This window comes from Lygodium microphyllum, chromosome 13 (genome assembly GCF_053477565.2).
Source record: "Lygodium microphyllum isolate KBCC chromosome 13, Lygodium_microphyllum_v1.1.10, whole genome shotgun sequence".
Taxonomy (NCBI): Eukaryota; Viridiplantae; Streptophyta; class Polypodiopsida; order Schizaeales; family Lygodiaceae; genus Lygodium; species Lygodium microphyllum.
Genome location: NC_141147.1, coordinates 25,636,999 through 25,654,564, shown reverse-complemented (window position 1 = coordinate 25,654,564; position 17,566 = coordinate 25,636,999). Strand labels below are relative to the sequence as shown.

The following is a 17,566-nucleotide window of genomic DNA, read 5'->3' as shown; positions in this document are numbered from 1 at the left end:
GCATGATGTTGATGATGAGGTAGACATGGATTTGGTAATTTAGAAAATAGAAATTCTTCAACAGGTGGATGCTTTCAATGATATTTATGGCGAGATAGTGACCATGTATCTTGACGAGATTCAAGACACTCACATTTGATTATCCTTGAGGGCACATGGTTTCTAAGTATAAATGTCTATGTGTCAGATCTCATTGTCTCTCATGTATTGTTAACTTTCATATCTTGTTATCTCTTGCATCTCATTCTCTCTTCTAGCCTCATGAGAATTGTCTCAAGCCTGTAATTGTAGAGTGGGTGTATTATTAATGCATGTACTTAATTTCACATCATCACAGCACGTGCAACAAGAGAATTGTGAGAAACTAAAGGTCATACATACAAAATACATAATGCTTTTCAAAATATGTGTCACTATTTTGGCGTTACTCTATGGTTTCGAGGCTCAATTAAAATAATTGGTAATCTAAAAGATGATCTGAAAAATTTGCAAGAAAGATCATGTTTTTGACTATTTACTTTGATGCTCAACCCTATACCCTAAAGTCTCACATACACTCTCGGGGAGTCCACCTTATAGAACATGTAAGCTACCATGTAAGTTCATATGAAATGGTATTTTATTTAGTTAAATTTACAGGATTATATTTACAAAATGGGCTTTTTCGATAAGTTTAGTAAAGTAAAAGGGCCATTTTATAGTCTTATAGCATGTAAAGAAAAGGTATTTCTTAACACCCTTTGAACACATGTTATATAGATGATTTTTTTATAAGTGCAACCCTCGAGCATACACTATGCAAACAAACACTATAGGATTGATGCTCAACCCTATACCCTAAACACTCACATACACAAATGCACTGATGCACTATGGACATATACCCTAAAACATGTATATAAACTACTTGGTTCAAAGTTAAATTCATATGATTTGACTAAAAGATAGTGAATAGTTCCAAGATAATTGTAGATTGTATGTCTTGTTAATGCATACTTAATTTTGCAACATCGAAGCATGTGATAGAGAATAATTGTAAGAAACTAGACTTCATACATGCAAAATACATTATGATTTTCAATTTGGTGACATTATTTTAGATTTAGGATACTTGCAAGGAAATGCGTAATTTTCAAGGAAAGAGTTTGAATGACTTCAAAGTTCCTTGGAAGGAATTTTTGTGAAGCTCACTTAAGGTTATTGATAATCTTGAATTTCATTTCGAAAAATCAAATGAAAATAACATTTTCAATTATTTGGTTTGACACTAGACCCTAAAGCCTAAACCCTCAAATACAGTCAAGACTCAATGTTAGTCCCTTACAAGTGCTAGGGCCTAATAAGCACATATGAGCAAAGAGAATTCAACATTGTCTTGATTGAGTCTTGTAGAACTTGAACTTTGTTTTTTGTCACTTGTACCTACATGGCTTGCAATGATAACATTTCTTTGACCTTCCTTTGTTATTGTTTAGATATTTTCTTTTCAAGTGTCCCCCCACAGTGTCAATGAGGTTCTTGCTTATGTCTTGAAACTCCTCCTTGATGCTCATAGCTTTTATATAGTTCATTTCCTTAGTTGAGCTAGGACTTTCCATTGGAACTGCAACTAAATGGGTGGACCTAAGCTACTAGGAGTGTTGTTGATAGCCCCTCCCCCCTTGAACCTGCATTTTTAAAAAATTGCCCTACCTATGTTTATGCATTCAAGTTCTCTAGAAAGGTGAACATTGTCTGTGTCAACATTAAGAATACATTGATAATCTAGCCATGAACCACATGCACCAAGTAATGTTCATAACAGAACAATATGCCTAGTTCTCCTTGTTATTTATGAGGCTCATGCTTGCCTTGTTGCCACTATTTCTTGATGTTTCGAGACTATCATTCTAAACACAATAATGAGAGAAATGTAGTTACTATCTCCAATGCATAATTTGTATGGATTTTGTAAATTGGCACGATGCACAAAGCAATGCATTTTAGTGTATCCTTCATAGAACAATAATGTGGTGCAAATGTCAAAGTACAAATGATATTTTATAAGAGAATGATCCAATGCAAAGTTCCAAAACAATCACTTCTCATAAATATAGGTGTTGATAAAGTACATGAATGAGTGTGTATGATAGTCATGAAATAAGGATTGATGGAAGCATCATAAATTAAGGAGAATTGTTCGCAAAATACATAAAGCTAAAATTATCTTTCAATTAAGCTCAAGTGATGTGTCTTTGTTTCTTCTTTTAGTTTAAGAAAAGAATTACACAATTTTAGCAAACCCTAAGTTAAGGCATGCACTAATGCATTCACATGAGGATGCTCTAATGCAATCCAAGTTGCTCCAAAGCAACAAGAATAGCCTTAGAAAATGCTAAAGCAACTGCTCCCAATAAAGCATTGATGGCCCTTGTAATACAACAAACTAAAACACACAAGTTTGGGTTTACATTCAACATCTCTTGGTGACACTTCTCTTCCAAACACCATACTTTAAAAGCATTGTAACGATGTAATTGTTGCTCCATTTTACACAAAGGATAAGAAGATCCACAATTTCTATCGAAGTTCACGTGGGACAATCTATGATTATATGTATGGATGTATGTATGTATCTATTAATCTGTCTTGAGTCAAAAGGCTTTATATGGAAGGATTATATCAACATAACAATTTATTATTATGTTATGCATTGTTCACATGGGATGGACATGTATTGATTAAAAGTTTCAAATATGAGTAAGGAGGGAATTTATAATCAACATCTAACTTGGTAATCATATTCACCATTAAGGCAAACAACCTATTGCAATCAGGTTACTTCAAAGCAAGAAAAATAATGCTTAGCAAGAAGGTATAACCACAAGAACATTAGTATTAGTAGTGCACTCCATTAGATTTGATTCTACAATTTGTTAAGAAAATTCAAAGGGCATTAGTTTGCAAGAATGTTAATAATGCCTAATGAAGAATGTAATGATAATGCATTTTCTTATTTATAACGATATCTAACAGTAAGCATAACATTGTGCTTGATATTAAATGAATGGCATATTAATTAGAAAATTATTGTAATAATAATCATAAGCTTACTTACATGTGGAAGTTGGACGTGGATGGTGTATGATGGGTGATGTAGGGCATGGATGCCCAGGGGGTCACTAAAAAATATGTAAGGGGACTTTCGTGTGATCCCTTTTGGAAAAGGACCAAAAGCAACGATAGCCATTGTTGTGCGTTCTCTAACTTTTGCTATATTAGCAAAAGTTTTCCAACTATCCCTACTTGTTGCAAATTTGGCATTGTTTGTGGGGTGGGAATGTGGAGGTTGGGTGTGTGATGTTGTTTGGGTTATTCGGAAAAGGGGTTGTGGAAAGGTGTTGTAAGTCTATCACATGGGTTCAAAAGAAATGATTTTTAAATTCTCATTTTTATACAACCTTTACATTAGAAGCGTGCCATTTCAAGGGGATATTTAGAGATTGAATAGGAAAAGGGTATGTTTTATTCATGGAAAATTCACAAACAAGGAGTTTTAAAAATGCATTGAACGCACTTGATAGGGAGGAGAGTTTACATATAGTGAACCCCCCTAAGCATGGACATTGTGTTTGGAACTATGGTTTATGTTGTTGATAACAACCACCATGAAGGAGAATAGCATTGAGCAGGGGGCAACCAATGGGGTGGATGAAACAGAACGGGACTGATGGGTGTGTTCAAAAACCTTATATATACCAAGGATCATTGCCATTTGCATTGCTTGCAAGCAATGATCCCCTAAAAAGGATGCCAATGTTCAGAAACTTTTGCACCTCGAGAGAGGAATCTGTGCCTCAAAAACGGACGGAATACACTGCTTGAATGTTGTTGATTTGATTGCTTTTTCTTGTGGTTCCTTCTCAACACTACTTGGGGGGGGGGGGGGAGGGGGGGAATGTCATCCAATGTGAAACTATAAGTTATGATATGAAACGTTTAGGTTACAGTAGTCTATGGAAACACTCCATGACAATGTGAAAGTAAAGGGGTTTTCAATGGTGGTGGAACTGACCGTGGGAAACCCCTTCTAGTCTTGGATTCCGTAGACGATAGAACTGGTTTGGATATTCTCACACGTCCTCAAGGCGGAGCCTTAGGTCAAATTTAATATTAGTATTGTAGCTACATTATCAGCAGACGTAACACCGGCTCTAGGTACGACTGCAGGGAGGGACTTGCTCTATCCAGATGGGGCCCTGGCCATGAGTCATCGCGACTGGAAAGTTATTATTAGTGCAGGCATATTCTCTTTGAAGCGTAAAGATTCATGGTACGTCTGTTGTCTGTAGGTCTGTGGCAACGTCTGCATCCCTGCCTTTGGCCATGAACCGATAATCGAACAGGACCCTATCACATGATCCCTTGCCCGGTTCTGATCCTTTCGCTCTCTCCAAAAAGCATACGGATCCTTCTGAAGCCCTGCTTGGCAACTTTTATGGCCGGTGCTGCTTGAGCGGATTGCTTATGACCGAAGAATCTCGCAGCATCTTTAACACTGTAATCAAGGCATTAGCTTCTCCTTCTCCGTTTTTGCAGCCGATGATAAAGTTTTGATGCTTGGTACAGGCTTCTGCTTCTTGTCCATTACATCACTATGACATTATGTACACGCGTGGTTCTGGACACACCTAAGCATCATTCGAAGCTCCATTTGAGAATAAGCTGCACTGCGCAGTCTAGAATTGGTCTTCTTCTTTTGAGTAACCTGTCAGACGCATGTTATATCAACAATCATTGCTTTCAATATGTTGAAACTGGAGTTTGCTCCTGCATAGCCTGATCTCGCTTGACGACATCTATTATGAGCGTTACCTTCTGGTTGCAAGACAGCAAGAAAGAAATCAGATGAGATTGCAAAGAAGATTCGCTTTAAGCTGACTGATTATCCTTCCACCCTTAATCTCAGTAAACATGAGTGTTAAAACTTTACGCACGAGGGTTGGTCAATATGAACTTGGGCGCACAGTTGGAGAGGGCTCCTTTGCAAAAGTTAAGCATGCCAAAAACCTTGAGACTGGGAAGAGTGTTGCCATAAAGATTCTGGACAAAGAGAAAGTTCTAAAGCATAAGATGGTTGAACAGGTACATTCTGCACGCCGTATTGTTGTCTTGTTATGTGACACTAAAGAAACGATCAGAGTTCACCTATGTTGTCAACTGCTAGTTTTTTTGAAGCTTGTAATTGCTGCTGATTTTATTCCCTGCAATACTTGTTGCGGATCATTTGGATGTAACTCAATTGACCAGAAATAATACCTCAAATCAGTGCTTAACCATGTTCAGGAAATGGATTTTTAGAGCATTCTAGCGATGGAATCTTCTCTGCCAGAATGCTCTTTAGATATGAATTGTTTAGGCAATGATCTTGATACATTTGTAAGTCAATGGTTTGATGATGGATGTGCTCTTGACATTTGACATCTTTAGCGACTTTTTTCTTAAGCATGGATTTCAGCTCACAGCAGACAGTATTAACATTTCTGTCTGTAGATTAAGCGAGAGATTTCAACCATGAAGCTCATCAAGCATCCAAATGTTGTACAAATTTGTGAGGTATTCCTTGAAATGGAAAGCAAATGTTGATTTAGGCTGATACATGCGATTAGAGTCTTGTTAGAGTAATGCTTTTTGTGCTTATATCTTTTGAGTTTTTGTGGTGCCAAGGAAAGTTAATACCATATTGAATTACAGGTTATGGCTAGCAAAACAAAAATTTACATAGTGCTGGAGTTTGTGACAGGAGGCGAGCTATTTGACAAAATTGTAAAATTTATGATGGAATATCAAGTTCTGAAGTAGTATATTTAACAGCTGGCCTGATTTTGAGTTAAGGCCAAAATTGTGTTTTGCACAGGTTCATCAAGGTAAACTTAAAGAAGATGAGGCAAGAAAATACTTTCAACAACTTATTAATGCGGTAGACTACTGCCATAGCAGGGGGGTTTACCACAGAGATCTAAAGGTTTGTGAATTAAGTTTTGACGTCTAGGATTGGTAAAGTTGCAGTCTGTGTCTAACTGAATGATAAGAGATCAAAACGGATACTAGTACATTGGGCATAAGTATTTTGCAATTTCAAGGTAAATTCCGTCATGTCTCGGTTTTCCATTGATGCATTAACACGTTTCTCTTGTGTTATGTTGGATCCCAGCCGGAAAACTTGTTGCTTGATGCACAAGGAAACCTGAAGATCACAGATTTTGGATTGAGCGCCCTTCCACAACAATTGCGTGTAAGGAACTTCTATTTGATGCTTAAATTGTGTATGGGATTTCATTAGCAGATCATTGATAAGTCACTTGTTTTACATGAAGTTGATGGATGAAAGTTTGGATTTATTTTCAAGGAGTGCTTACCTAGTTTGGTTTTTTCATGATGTTGTTGAAATATAATAGCACACTTAAGAGGCTAGGAGGTCCATCAGTCCCATCCTCCTCTTTCTTGCTCACAGCCAACTTTGGCCTTTCTGTCTGCTCCTCCTTTCCATGCTCTAGTGTGCAGCCAGCTCCTCATCTTTCTTCTTGTGGTGCCGCTGGTGTGCTGCAGGGCTGGCAGAAGCACGATTAGATCTGGTGATGATATTCCATGACTGAAATATTGCAAAACGAGGCTACCACAGTAGGTAGCATCAGCTTTCCCTCTCTGTTGCAATGTATGGCAATGATACCATGTCCAAGGCTGATGCTATGGCTATCATTCCATGTTAGAAGGGCGCAAAAAAGGGAACATGTGAACAGAAAATAGAAATGCTGAGGAGCAAACATGAAGGCAATGAACTGAGATTGATGATGAAACAAGGGCGATACAAGGAAAGCCCTTGCATATGCTACAATGTGTAGCTGCAGTGAGGGCGCTAATGAGAGAGTGGAACTGGCCCACCATGTGGCGTTTGAACCAAAAGGCAAGAAAGAAGGAAGCACTAGGGTCCTATATATAGAAAACCCCAAGTATAGACTTAAATGTCTAGGTGGACTGAAAGCGTTTGGCTACCACACAACTGGCCACAATGGACTGAAATGACCAAACTGGCCACAAACAACCAATAAATGTCTGAGTTCATGACACCCTTCATTGACTCAGTGGTAGGGCTCACAACCAAGAGATGACTTATAACATGTATTGCTAACAAGAGTTATGGGTTGCAGTGATCCTTCTTATTATGTTGATGCTATGACTAGGGATAATACTTCTAGGTGAAAGAGGGATATGGAGTCAAAGATGGATTCTTTGGAAAGAATGCTTCTTGGGAGTTAGTTCCTTTGCTTAAGGGCAAACATATACTACTATGTAAGTGTGGCTACAAGTTGAAGCTATCTCTATCTGATGCCTTGCCTAAGTACAAGGAAAGATTGATAGCCAAAGGATTTAAGAAAGAGAAGAAGATCAGCTTTGATAAGATCTTCTCACCAGTGCTCAAGTTGAATACCTTTTGTGCAATTTTTACTTTGATTGCCAAAGAGGATATGGAGTTGGTGCAAATGGATGTAAAGATTACTTTCTTGCATTGGGACTTGCACGAGGATATTACATGTAGTAGTGTGAGGGATTTGTTGTGGAAGAAAAGGAGTAGTTGGTGTGTAAGCTACATAAGAGCTTATATAATTTGAAACAAGTATCCAAGCAATGATATCATTTGTCAATGACCATGATTCTCTTTTCACTTTCGGTTTTTGGAAGAGCTTGTTTGAGGCCATTGGAACACAACTTTGTTTTAGTATAGCTTACTATCCCCAAACTAATTGCCAAATAGAGCAGGTAAATCAAGTCATTGAAGACATGGTTAGAGCTTATTATTGGAGAGAACCTAAGTGGTGGATACAATATCCACCCTTGGTTGAATCTATTTACAATGTGTCCTATCATCAAAGCATTCAGACAACTCTGTTTCAAGCATTGTATGGGTAATATTGTCTTACAAAACTTAACCTTTTTGATAATACCCTAAAGCTAGAAGCTTCTAAAAAGATGTTAGAAGAAATAGATAAGCAAGTGAAGGCCATAAAACAAGATATCCAAGCTACCAAGGATCGGCAAAAAACATATGCTAGTCTTGGAAGGCAAGGGTAGATCTTCAAGGAAGAATTGGTCTTTATCCATATCCATCCTAATAAGAGTTCCTTGTCCTCGGGAAATTCAAGAAGTCGAGCCCAAGATATTGCGGGCTATATATGGTTATCAAGTGTCTCAGACCCCATGCATACAAGTTACAATTCCTTGAACACTTCAAAGTTCACAATGAGTTTCATGTTAGTCTATTGAAAGGTTATATAGCCAATCTTAATCATGTTCTTAATGATCAACAAGATGTAATGCCAAGCCAAGGAGTCCTTGAGGTTTAGCCTGATAGGATACGTGATGTAAAAGAAAGAATCCTAAGAAGCACAATCCTCAGAGAGTACCTCATCTAGTGGAAGAATTATTTTGAAGAGGATGCCACTTACATTGATAAGGAAATACTGTGCAAGCATTATCCTCAATTTCTTTCAAGATGAGGACATTTTGATTCCTCTCAAGGGAAGAGGATGTAATGTTTGGGGTCTCTCCCTGCCCCTCATCGTGTGTGAAATGGGGGTTTTGTCAGAAGTGGAGCAGTAATGGAAGTGTGAACATATGTTGTAATAAACTGCTGAAACACAAGACAAAAGAGAAAGGGAAAGGAAGGACACTAAAAAACACAATATAGATGAGAACTCAAATGCATGCTTGGGAAATGGAATCCATATATCCAACACGAGATAGTCGCATATAATAGTGAGCCCCATCTCACCACCCTCTCACTCTCCCCCTCTGGTACTGGAGAGTCACGAGGGATGCTGTCACCACCACCACTAGAAAGCAGTTGAGGAAGGGGCCATCAATCCTTCCCGCGATCTGAAGAAGCTAATCCTTTCCACGCCTTGGACTTCTCCTTGGTTGGAGGATTGGACTCTGAGTTTGAGGCAGATGATGACTTGTCGGAGGAGTCCACATCCCGCTTTGTCTTCTTCTCCTTCTTCTTCCCTGTAGTTGCTAGCTCTTTGCAGTCCTTCCGTGAATGACCTTTCTTCCCACAGTGGTAACACTGGGTCTTCGACTTTTTCTTCTTCGAATCCCTCTCTAAAGCTACAAGAGCCTCACTAGAACTTGATGAAAGCCTTCTCTGTAACCGCAATGATGCCTCATGCTCAAGCAACATTGAGGTCATATGTGTAAAATTGACAGGAGTCGATGATGTCTGTGCCTTCAAAGCATTTGACACTCCATCGAATGTCGGAGGGATTTTGGAGAGTGCGAGTCCAATAAGATGAGCCTTTGGAAGGGCAGATTGCATTTGTTGAAGCTAGTCCTGGATTTGGGTCACATGAAGTAGAAAAGACTGGGTAGTATCTTTGGTCTCGAACGGAATTTGTTGGAGTTGTCCGTAAAGAGTGACTGCCCTCATGGTGGAAGGGGCTGCATACAGCTGCAACTTCGTCCACACTTTAGAAGATGTCCTATAGGAGGTACTGTAGGTAGGACGACTTTGGAAATACACTGAAGCAAGGCTGAGTAAGCACGTGTATTGTCCGAATCCCATGTAAGCACTGCTTCCTCATGGTTGTCTTCATTAAAATCAGCTAGAATAGGAGGCGGCCACTGAGGACGTTCAATAGCCCCACAAACCACGTACCATAACTGCTTCTGTATAAACCAAGCCTTCATCGCAACACTCCATGTAAGATAATCAGGTCCATGTAGCTTATCATCAGTGGACGTGCATGGAGGAGCCATCTATAGAGGATTTAGAAGAGAAGTAGAGAAAATAAGGTATTTGGAGAGGGAACACAGCCAAACCACAAGCGCAGACGGCAGAAAATGAGAGTTCACATGTAGTATTCATTGAAATTTGACCAAAACAAGAAGAAATCTGTTGTGAAAAGTCAAAAAATTAGCTAGAAAATGCTGGAAATAGCAAAAACTGCCTGAGAATACAGTCGCCCAGCTAGGAGGAGATATAGAGACACCAAATGTAGGCTGGAACTAACGCAGGCGATACAGATGCTGACATTAGTAAAAACATTGGAAAAACAGGTCATCTAGTTGAAGCAATAGTTGCTGATCAGCAATGGTCAAAACAGTCCTGAAATCAGCAAAGAAAACACAACAGGACCATAGAACCTGAGCCCTAATACCATTTTAGAAGTGGAGCAGCAATGGAAGCGTGAACATATGCTATAATAAAATGCTGAAACTCAAGACAAAAGAGAATGGGAAAGAAAGAATAGTGATGAAGACAATACAGATGAGAACTCAGATGTATCCTAGGGAAATGGAATCCATATATCCCACACGAGACAATTGCATACAATAGTGAGTCACTGGCTGCGTGGACACTGATACTGGCTCCTCTCTCCATGGAGTCTCCACGTGTGATGGCAGATGAGTGACTGAGTGGGGAGGAGCCTGAATATATAGGACAAAAATATGTCCTCAATATGATCAGGTCGGCTAGTATTTAATGTTGGTTGGCTAGCAATAAATACTAAATATGACCAAAATAAAGACCATAAAAAATGCCTAAAATATCCTAAATAATGTGCCTAGCCTTTGGATGCATAGATTCACTCATGAGTTGATATATTTGCTAACAGGCTGAGGGGGGATTAAATTTTTTTAAATTTAATTTAAAAAAAACTTACTTTTACTTGTCGCGCCCACGTTTGTCGGTGCCACCTGGTGCCATGCAGTTATGGTCGATTGGCATCTGACCACTACACCACTAGTGTCACCCTCCCAACACGTATCTGCAGCTCCCTGCCATGCAATCCAAACTAAAGCTTCATAGTGAAGGATAGGTCTTCAAATAGATGGAGAGAGATCCCCTTGAGGGATTGAGTTTATGATTAATGGGAGGAGGGCCTTGAACGAGGAGCTTATCTTCTTCTCCTTAAGCTTCCTTTTTCGCATCTCTACTGCCTACGCGTTTGTTCCAGCTTGCGTTTTGGTGTCTCTGCATCTCCTCCTGGCTGGGCGACTGCATTATGAGGCCGTTTTTGCTGTTTCAGGCAGTTTGTGGTTGATTTTTGACTTTTGGCAGCAGATTTCTTCTTGTTTTGGTTAGCTTTTGGTGATTATTCATGTGAACTCTCATTTTTTGCAGTCTGTGCTTGTGGTTTGGTTGTGCTCCCTCTCCAAACACCTTCTTTTCTCTTCTTATATTCTTTTCTCTACAGATGGCTCCTTCGTGCACATCCCTCGATGATAAGTTTCATGGACCTAACTATCCCACATGGAGTGTTGTGATGAAAGCTTGGTTTGTGCAGAAGTGGTTATGGTACATCGTATGTGGAGCTATTCCTCGTCCTCACCGTCCTACTTCAACATTGGATGATTTTGATGAAGGTAATCATGAGGAAGTAGTGCTTACATGGGATTCGAACGATGCACGTGCCTATTCGGCCTTGCTTCGGTGTATTTCTAAAGAAGTCCTATAGGTAGTTACCTCTTGCAAGACATCTTCTTAGGTATGGACAAAGTTGTAGCTGTTGTATGCGGCACCTTCCCCCATGAGGGCAGTCTTTCTTTACGGATAGATCCAGCAAATTACATTCGAGGCCGAATATACTGTCCAGTCTTTTCTACTTCGTGTGATCGAGATACGAGACCAGCTTCGGCAAATGCAGTTTGCCCTTTCAGAGGCTCATCATGTTGGACTCCTCCTCTCCAAACTCCCTCTGGTGATTGATAGAGTGACGAATGCTTTGCAGACGCAAACATCATCCACTCCTATCAGCTTAACACATATGACGCCGATGCTACTTGAGCATGAGGCGTCTTTGCGGTTACAGGGGCATCTTTTGTCATCTTATTATGGTGGTTCTAGTGAGGCTTTTGCAGCTTCAGAGAGGGGTTCGAAGAAGGCGATCTAGTGTTACCACTGTGGGAAGAATGATCATTTACGGAAGGATTGCAAAGAATTAGTGGCTTCCAGAAAGCAAAAGGAGACGAAGCCAAAGTGGGATATGGACTCCTCTGATGAGTCCTTCTCTGCCTTCAACTTAGACTCCAATCCTTCGGCCAAAGCACGGGCTAAGATGCAGAAAGGATCAGCTTCTTTGGCTTGCAGGAAGGGATCGATGGCCCCTTTCTCGACTGCTTAGTAATGGTAGTGATGACAGCATCCCTCACAACTCTCCAGTGTTAGAGAGGGAGAGTGAGAGGGTGGACAAATGGGCCAGCTACTTCTCATTTATACATCTATACAGATGCATAGGATCCAAGGAGAGACTTCCCTGATGCATCAATCGAAGTTTGGCAGATTCAAATCCTGGAGCTAGAATTGACATCCAGGTTCATGATGGGCTATCTGGCAGAGAATCAAAGGCATTTTTGACAGGTTGTTCATGTATGCTACTAAGAGACATTGGGACAACCACAGAGATATGCTATGCTCTTCTCTATTTTCAGGTGCTCATCCGATCGACATCGACATCAAGTTTTCTCCAAGGCACCTTGGTGGTGGCTTGCGTATCCACTGCTTGGGTATCCATGGTTCTACTTGGTGGTTCTATGTTGTATGATTTATGATTCATTACCATTGTACCATTGTATTGTATGAGATCACCCATGATCTAAGAGAGGGTGTTAGCAGATATGTTAGTGCGTGTGTGAGCTTATGCATGCTATAGGGCTGGGCATTATTTAGGTTATTTTAGACATTTTTTAATGGTCTTCATATCTATCATATTTAGCATTTATCGCATATTGAGGACATATTTTTATCCTATTTATTCAGGCTCTTCCTCCTTAGTTAGTCAGTCAGTCACTCATCATCACACTTCTGGATTTTCTGTTGGGGGGAGGAGCCAGTGCTGGCAAGATGCAAAGGCAATCGGTTCTTCTACCACTTTACCATCACACCTTCCATACTTCTTTACCTTTTCCCTCGTCATCGATACCCTTGAGTGGTTGGGTTGGCTTCTTTGTTTTGTGATGTGTTGGATCTAACCATCCTTTTGTTGAGAAACCAGTTCTTTCGTGTATCCACCTAGAGTGGTTTCTCAATAAAGGGATCTAACCATTCCTTTGTTAAGAAACCACTTCTCCCATGTATGCACCTCAGTTAGGGTATCCCAAAAAGGACTGGCGCCCTCATTTTGGCAAGTTTATCAGTGGGTATCCACTTAGTGGTATGCCACCTTAGGTAGCTGAGGTCTATAAATAGGCCCTCTAAGGTGGCTGAGGTCTATAAATAGGCCCTCTCTTCATTCATTCCACACCACTACCTTATCTCTTCACGGCTCTTCTTGTGTCATTAGATACCCTTCCCTTCTCTCGCTAGCCTCTCTTCTATTGCTCACATCCCTTTTGGAGAACATTGCAGTTCAAGATTCGTGGCTGCCTACTCTATCTTCACTCTTTGCTTTAGGTGTCCCGTTCCACATCGTTAGACCTCCACGTTTGGAGCTTCCCTTGCATGGTGTCATCATCTCCACCAAAGGCACTAGCTCTCTCTCTCTCTCTCTCTCTCTCTCTCTCTCTCTTTTGGCTCCATCAACATTTGTGTTTGGTAGCTTGGAGATCTCCTCCATAGTTGGTGTCACCTTCCCTAGCTCCCTTGACAGCTAGTGATTGTCTTCTTTATCCCTGATGCCATCAAAGGATTGTGTTTTACTCCCTTGACAGTTGTTCTTCACCTTCCATTGATTACTTCGATAGCCCACTACTTGGAGGATTGCGTTTCACTCCCTTTTCCACAAGTGTTGCCTCTTGATTTAGACAGGACAATGCAATCATCTTCTGAGCTTCAGCTCCATTGTATTAACTTTTCTGTACATAGCATGATTCAATGCTTCATCATCGTGTTCTCTTGTGTTTTTGAGTTTCTCCTCTCTTGGTGTTTGTCGTACACGGCTCTCTCCGCAAACCCTATTATCTCTTTGCATCGTTGCATATTCTGACATGGTATTAGAGCATACTTGTTATTTTGACATGGTATTAGAGTGGAGGAGCTCAAAGAGTTAAAGACCCTATTCATTAGAGAAGGCAAAGACATGTTTCAGGTTTGGCATCATCTATTGATTTTTCCATTTCCACTGCATCAATATGAGACAGATATACCCTTCTCTTCCTCTCCCTCCCACCCTCCCTTCTACATGTCGACACCTCGGTGCTATGACTTCTCCACAGGCAAATGGACAAACCACTAGGTGCCCCTATTGTGGCATCACCGGACCCCCCACCCATGATTTTCGACATCGACCTTTGCTCCCTACATTGCCGGAGTATATACATCTACCCCAAGGTACTCTTTGTGCCACCTCTCCCTTTTGGGCCACAGAGTGTATTTTGCACGGGCTTTCAGATTTTTATGCTCAAGGCAATACGATGCATTTGATGTATGCAAAGTCCTTTTGAGCCAAAGGAGGACCACTTGGTACCTTGACCTCCTTGAGACCACCGCAATGCACTATGGAGGTTTCTTCTACTTCTTCTAGGGCTTCAGGAATGCCACCTCGACAAACCATTGTTGTGCAATCCGCTCCATTGAGAGGTAGTGATTGTTGGCTATTGTCCCCTTGATAGTCCGCTCCTTTGAGAGAGAGTGGTTGTTCAATTTCTTCCCTTCGGCTTTGTAGTCCACTCCATTGAGAGACACCAACTGTTTCCCACCCTTGGCTTAGCATGAGCCCTATCTTTTTGCACCCTTGACTACTTAGGTTCGCAAGGACACCTCTGGGAGTTCTTTGACATGTTTGGCACCCCAGATACCTTCTTCGGCACAATTGGTGGCCCTTCCTTCGTCATAAGATGATTCAGAGTTCATGATCCATGAGTTTTTAGATTCCCTCTCGTAGAAGGGGATTCAGAGGGGGGGTATACTTTCCTTGCCCTCCGCAAGGGTGTTAGAATTTGCCGATTCTATGGGCAACGCCCAATGTAATTTGTGTGGTGTGGACACTATTAAAGTGTCAATGTAAGGTGTGTACACCTAGTGTCTTGGAAACTTGAAGTAGTGACTCTAGGCTGTAGAGTAAAATAAACCTAACTCTAGTTAGTTGGTGGAAGGCTGGTTAGGTCAATCCTTGACCTAAACATAAGTTTTACTTTCACTCCATCTTTAATTCTAGCAAGTACACTCTTTTCTTTTTGCTTCAGCTCACTCTCTTTTTCAAAGGCAAAGGAAATGTCAAGCAAAATGTAAAAAATCAGCAAAAGGGTGATGCTGGACAGCCATCAAATAAGGTTGTCCAAGACATAGAAAAGACTAAAAAGAAGGGGAAATGCCATTATTGCAAGAAGCCCGGTCACTATATCGATGAATGCAGAAAGAGATTGGCCAAAGAGAAGAAAAAGAACCCCGGTTTGGCTGTCTAAGAAACATCAGTAAGCAAATCTACTAATGATGATACTTCAACCAACTTTGTAGAGGAGGACTATGCATTTCTCAAATGTAGTTATGATTCTTCAATGACTGATTCAGCATTTAATGCTGCTGGAATGCAGCAAACATGGTATTTTGACAGTGGGGCGTCAAAGCACATCACTTCCAGGAAGTGTTCGTTTACCTCTTTGCATTCAGCCCCTGCTAGGAAGCGTGTTACATATGCGAACAACAATAGTTATGATGTATGTGGCATTGGGACAGTCAATATTACTGCTGTAGATGGTTGTGATTTCATGCTTCTAGATGTCTTTTTTGTACCTGGCATTACAAAGAACTTGTTGTCTATCTTTGCTTTTAATAAGCATGGCTTTCAGGTCATCTTTGAGGATGACAAATGCATTGTTAGAGACAGAGAGATGGATTATGCACTTAGGCTGTCTGGCACCTTGCATAAGGGTCTATTTTTGTTGGATACATATGACAGATAGTCTCATGATGCTTTAGTAGTCACTACTTTTTCACCTGCTATGCAAAACACGGAGCTATGGCATGCCCGCTATGGACACATGAGCTTTGGGAGTTTGATGACCCTTCAGAGGTGTCATATGGTAGATGCATTGCCTGCAGTGGAGACTCCACCTCCTCATGCACGTGAGGGATATATTTTGGGTAAGATGCATAGGTTTGCCTTAAAAAAGGATGGTGCAATGCGTGCTGTCTGAAAAATGCAGCTTATTCACTCTGATGTTTGTGGTCCCATGAGGACACGTGCACTTGGAGGTCATCAGTACTTTGTTACATTTATTGATGACTACTCTCGGTATACATGGGTGTATGGGTTGAAGGCAAAATCCGATGTGTTCATGCATTTCAAACATCTTGTTGTAAAGCTTGAAGCTGAAACTGACTTAAAAGTGTAGACACTTTGCACAGATAGAGGGGGGGAATACATGTCTTGTGCTTTTGAGACATTTTTGCTTGATCATGGCATTACGCATCAAGCCACTGTTAGAATGACTCCTTAGCAAAATGGTGTTGTTGAAAGGAAGAATCGGACTCTTATGGAGATGACTCGTTGTATGCTAAAAGGCCTTTAGTGTGCAAATGATGTGTTGAATCGTGCACCCACTAAGGCATTGAAGACGATCACACCGTTCGAAGCTTGGCATGGCAAGAAACCCAAAGTAGACTACTTTCAGGTGTTTGGTTGCATAGCCTATGCACATGTTCCAAAAGAGCTTTGTGGGAAGCTTGATGACAAGGCTATAAAATGCATATTTATTGGCTACAATTTGGAGAGCAAGGGCTATTGCTTGTATGACCCGTGCACAAAGAAAGTCTTTGTCAGTAGGGATGTCCTATTTGCTGAAAATGCTGCATTTTCACATGATCAGTTTCAAATGCTAGCCACCCATGACATTGGTGATGTCTTTGAGGGTCTTTTGCCACTTTGGAGCAAGTGCCTGCTATAAATGGCAGGACAAACTTAATACAGCAACCTGTTGCTGCACCACATACTCCTGAACAGCAGGGTATTGATGATGGTTTGCCACATGTAGTGGAAGAAGCAGCACATCATGAAAGGGCTGCTATAAATGCAACCAAAACAGCCCCAAGATGGCTGTTATAGACTCTCTAGGAGAGTAAAATGGATGCTTCTATACCTCAACACACTAGAAGGGCTGCCCGAAATGCAGCAAATGATGCAGGAGGGGCACATTTGATTGATTTTACGGAAGTGATGATTGTAATGAGCGTGTGTTTATGAGCTCACTATTGGATGATGATGAGCTACTTCCTTGGACGAAGCTCAGCAAGATGTACATCGGATGCAAGCCATGCAAGATGAGTTAGACTCTATTGCCACTAACTCTACTTGGGATCTTGTGGATTTACCACCTGGCAAGAAGGCCATTGGCACCAAATGGGTTTTTAAACTCAAATGCAAGGCTATCATGATAGTACAATTGACAAGTATAAAGCACGGTTGGTAGCAAAAGGCTATGCATAGAAGAAGGGCATAGATTATAAAGAAACTTTTGCTCCTACATCCCGTATGAGTACGGTGAGATGTGTGATTGCTATGGTTGCAAATTATGGTTGGAAAGTACATCAGTTGGACATTAAGACAACATTCTTGAATGGGGATTTGCATGAGGATGTTTATGTGTCACAACC

General features: G+C 40.7%; 1 protein-coding gene across 2 annotated transcripts in view; it reads left to right on the top strand.

Annotated features, from left to right (window-relative positions):
* The first annotated feature begins 4,189 nt into the window (after window positions 1–4,189).
* LOC148026434 (CBL-interacting protein kinase 23-like) overlaps window positions 4,190–17,566 on the top strand; it is a 29,061-nt gene continuing 15,684 nt past the window's right edge. For both annotated transcript variants that reach the window (XM_087690875.1, XM_087690874.1), the window contains exons 1-5: window positions 4,190–5,124; window positions 5,533–5,595; window positions 5,734–5,805; window positions 5,897–6,004; window positions 6,194–6,274. In XM_087690875.1, the coding sequence (XP_087547001.1) occupies window positions 4,954–5,124; window positions 5,533–5,595; window positions 5,734–5,805; window positions 5,897–6,004; window positions 6,194–6,274 (495 nt within the window). In that variant the 5' untranslated portion in view covers window positions 4,190–4,953. The remainder of the gene's footprint in view (window positions 5,125–5,532; window positions 5,596–5,733; window positions 5,806–5,896; window positions 6,005–6,193; window positions 6,275–17,566) is intronic.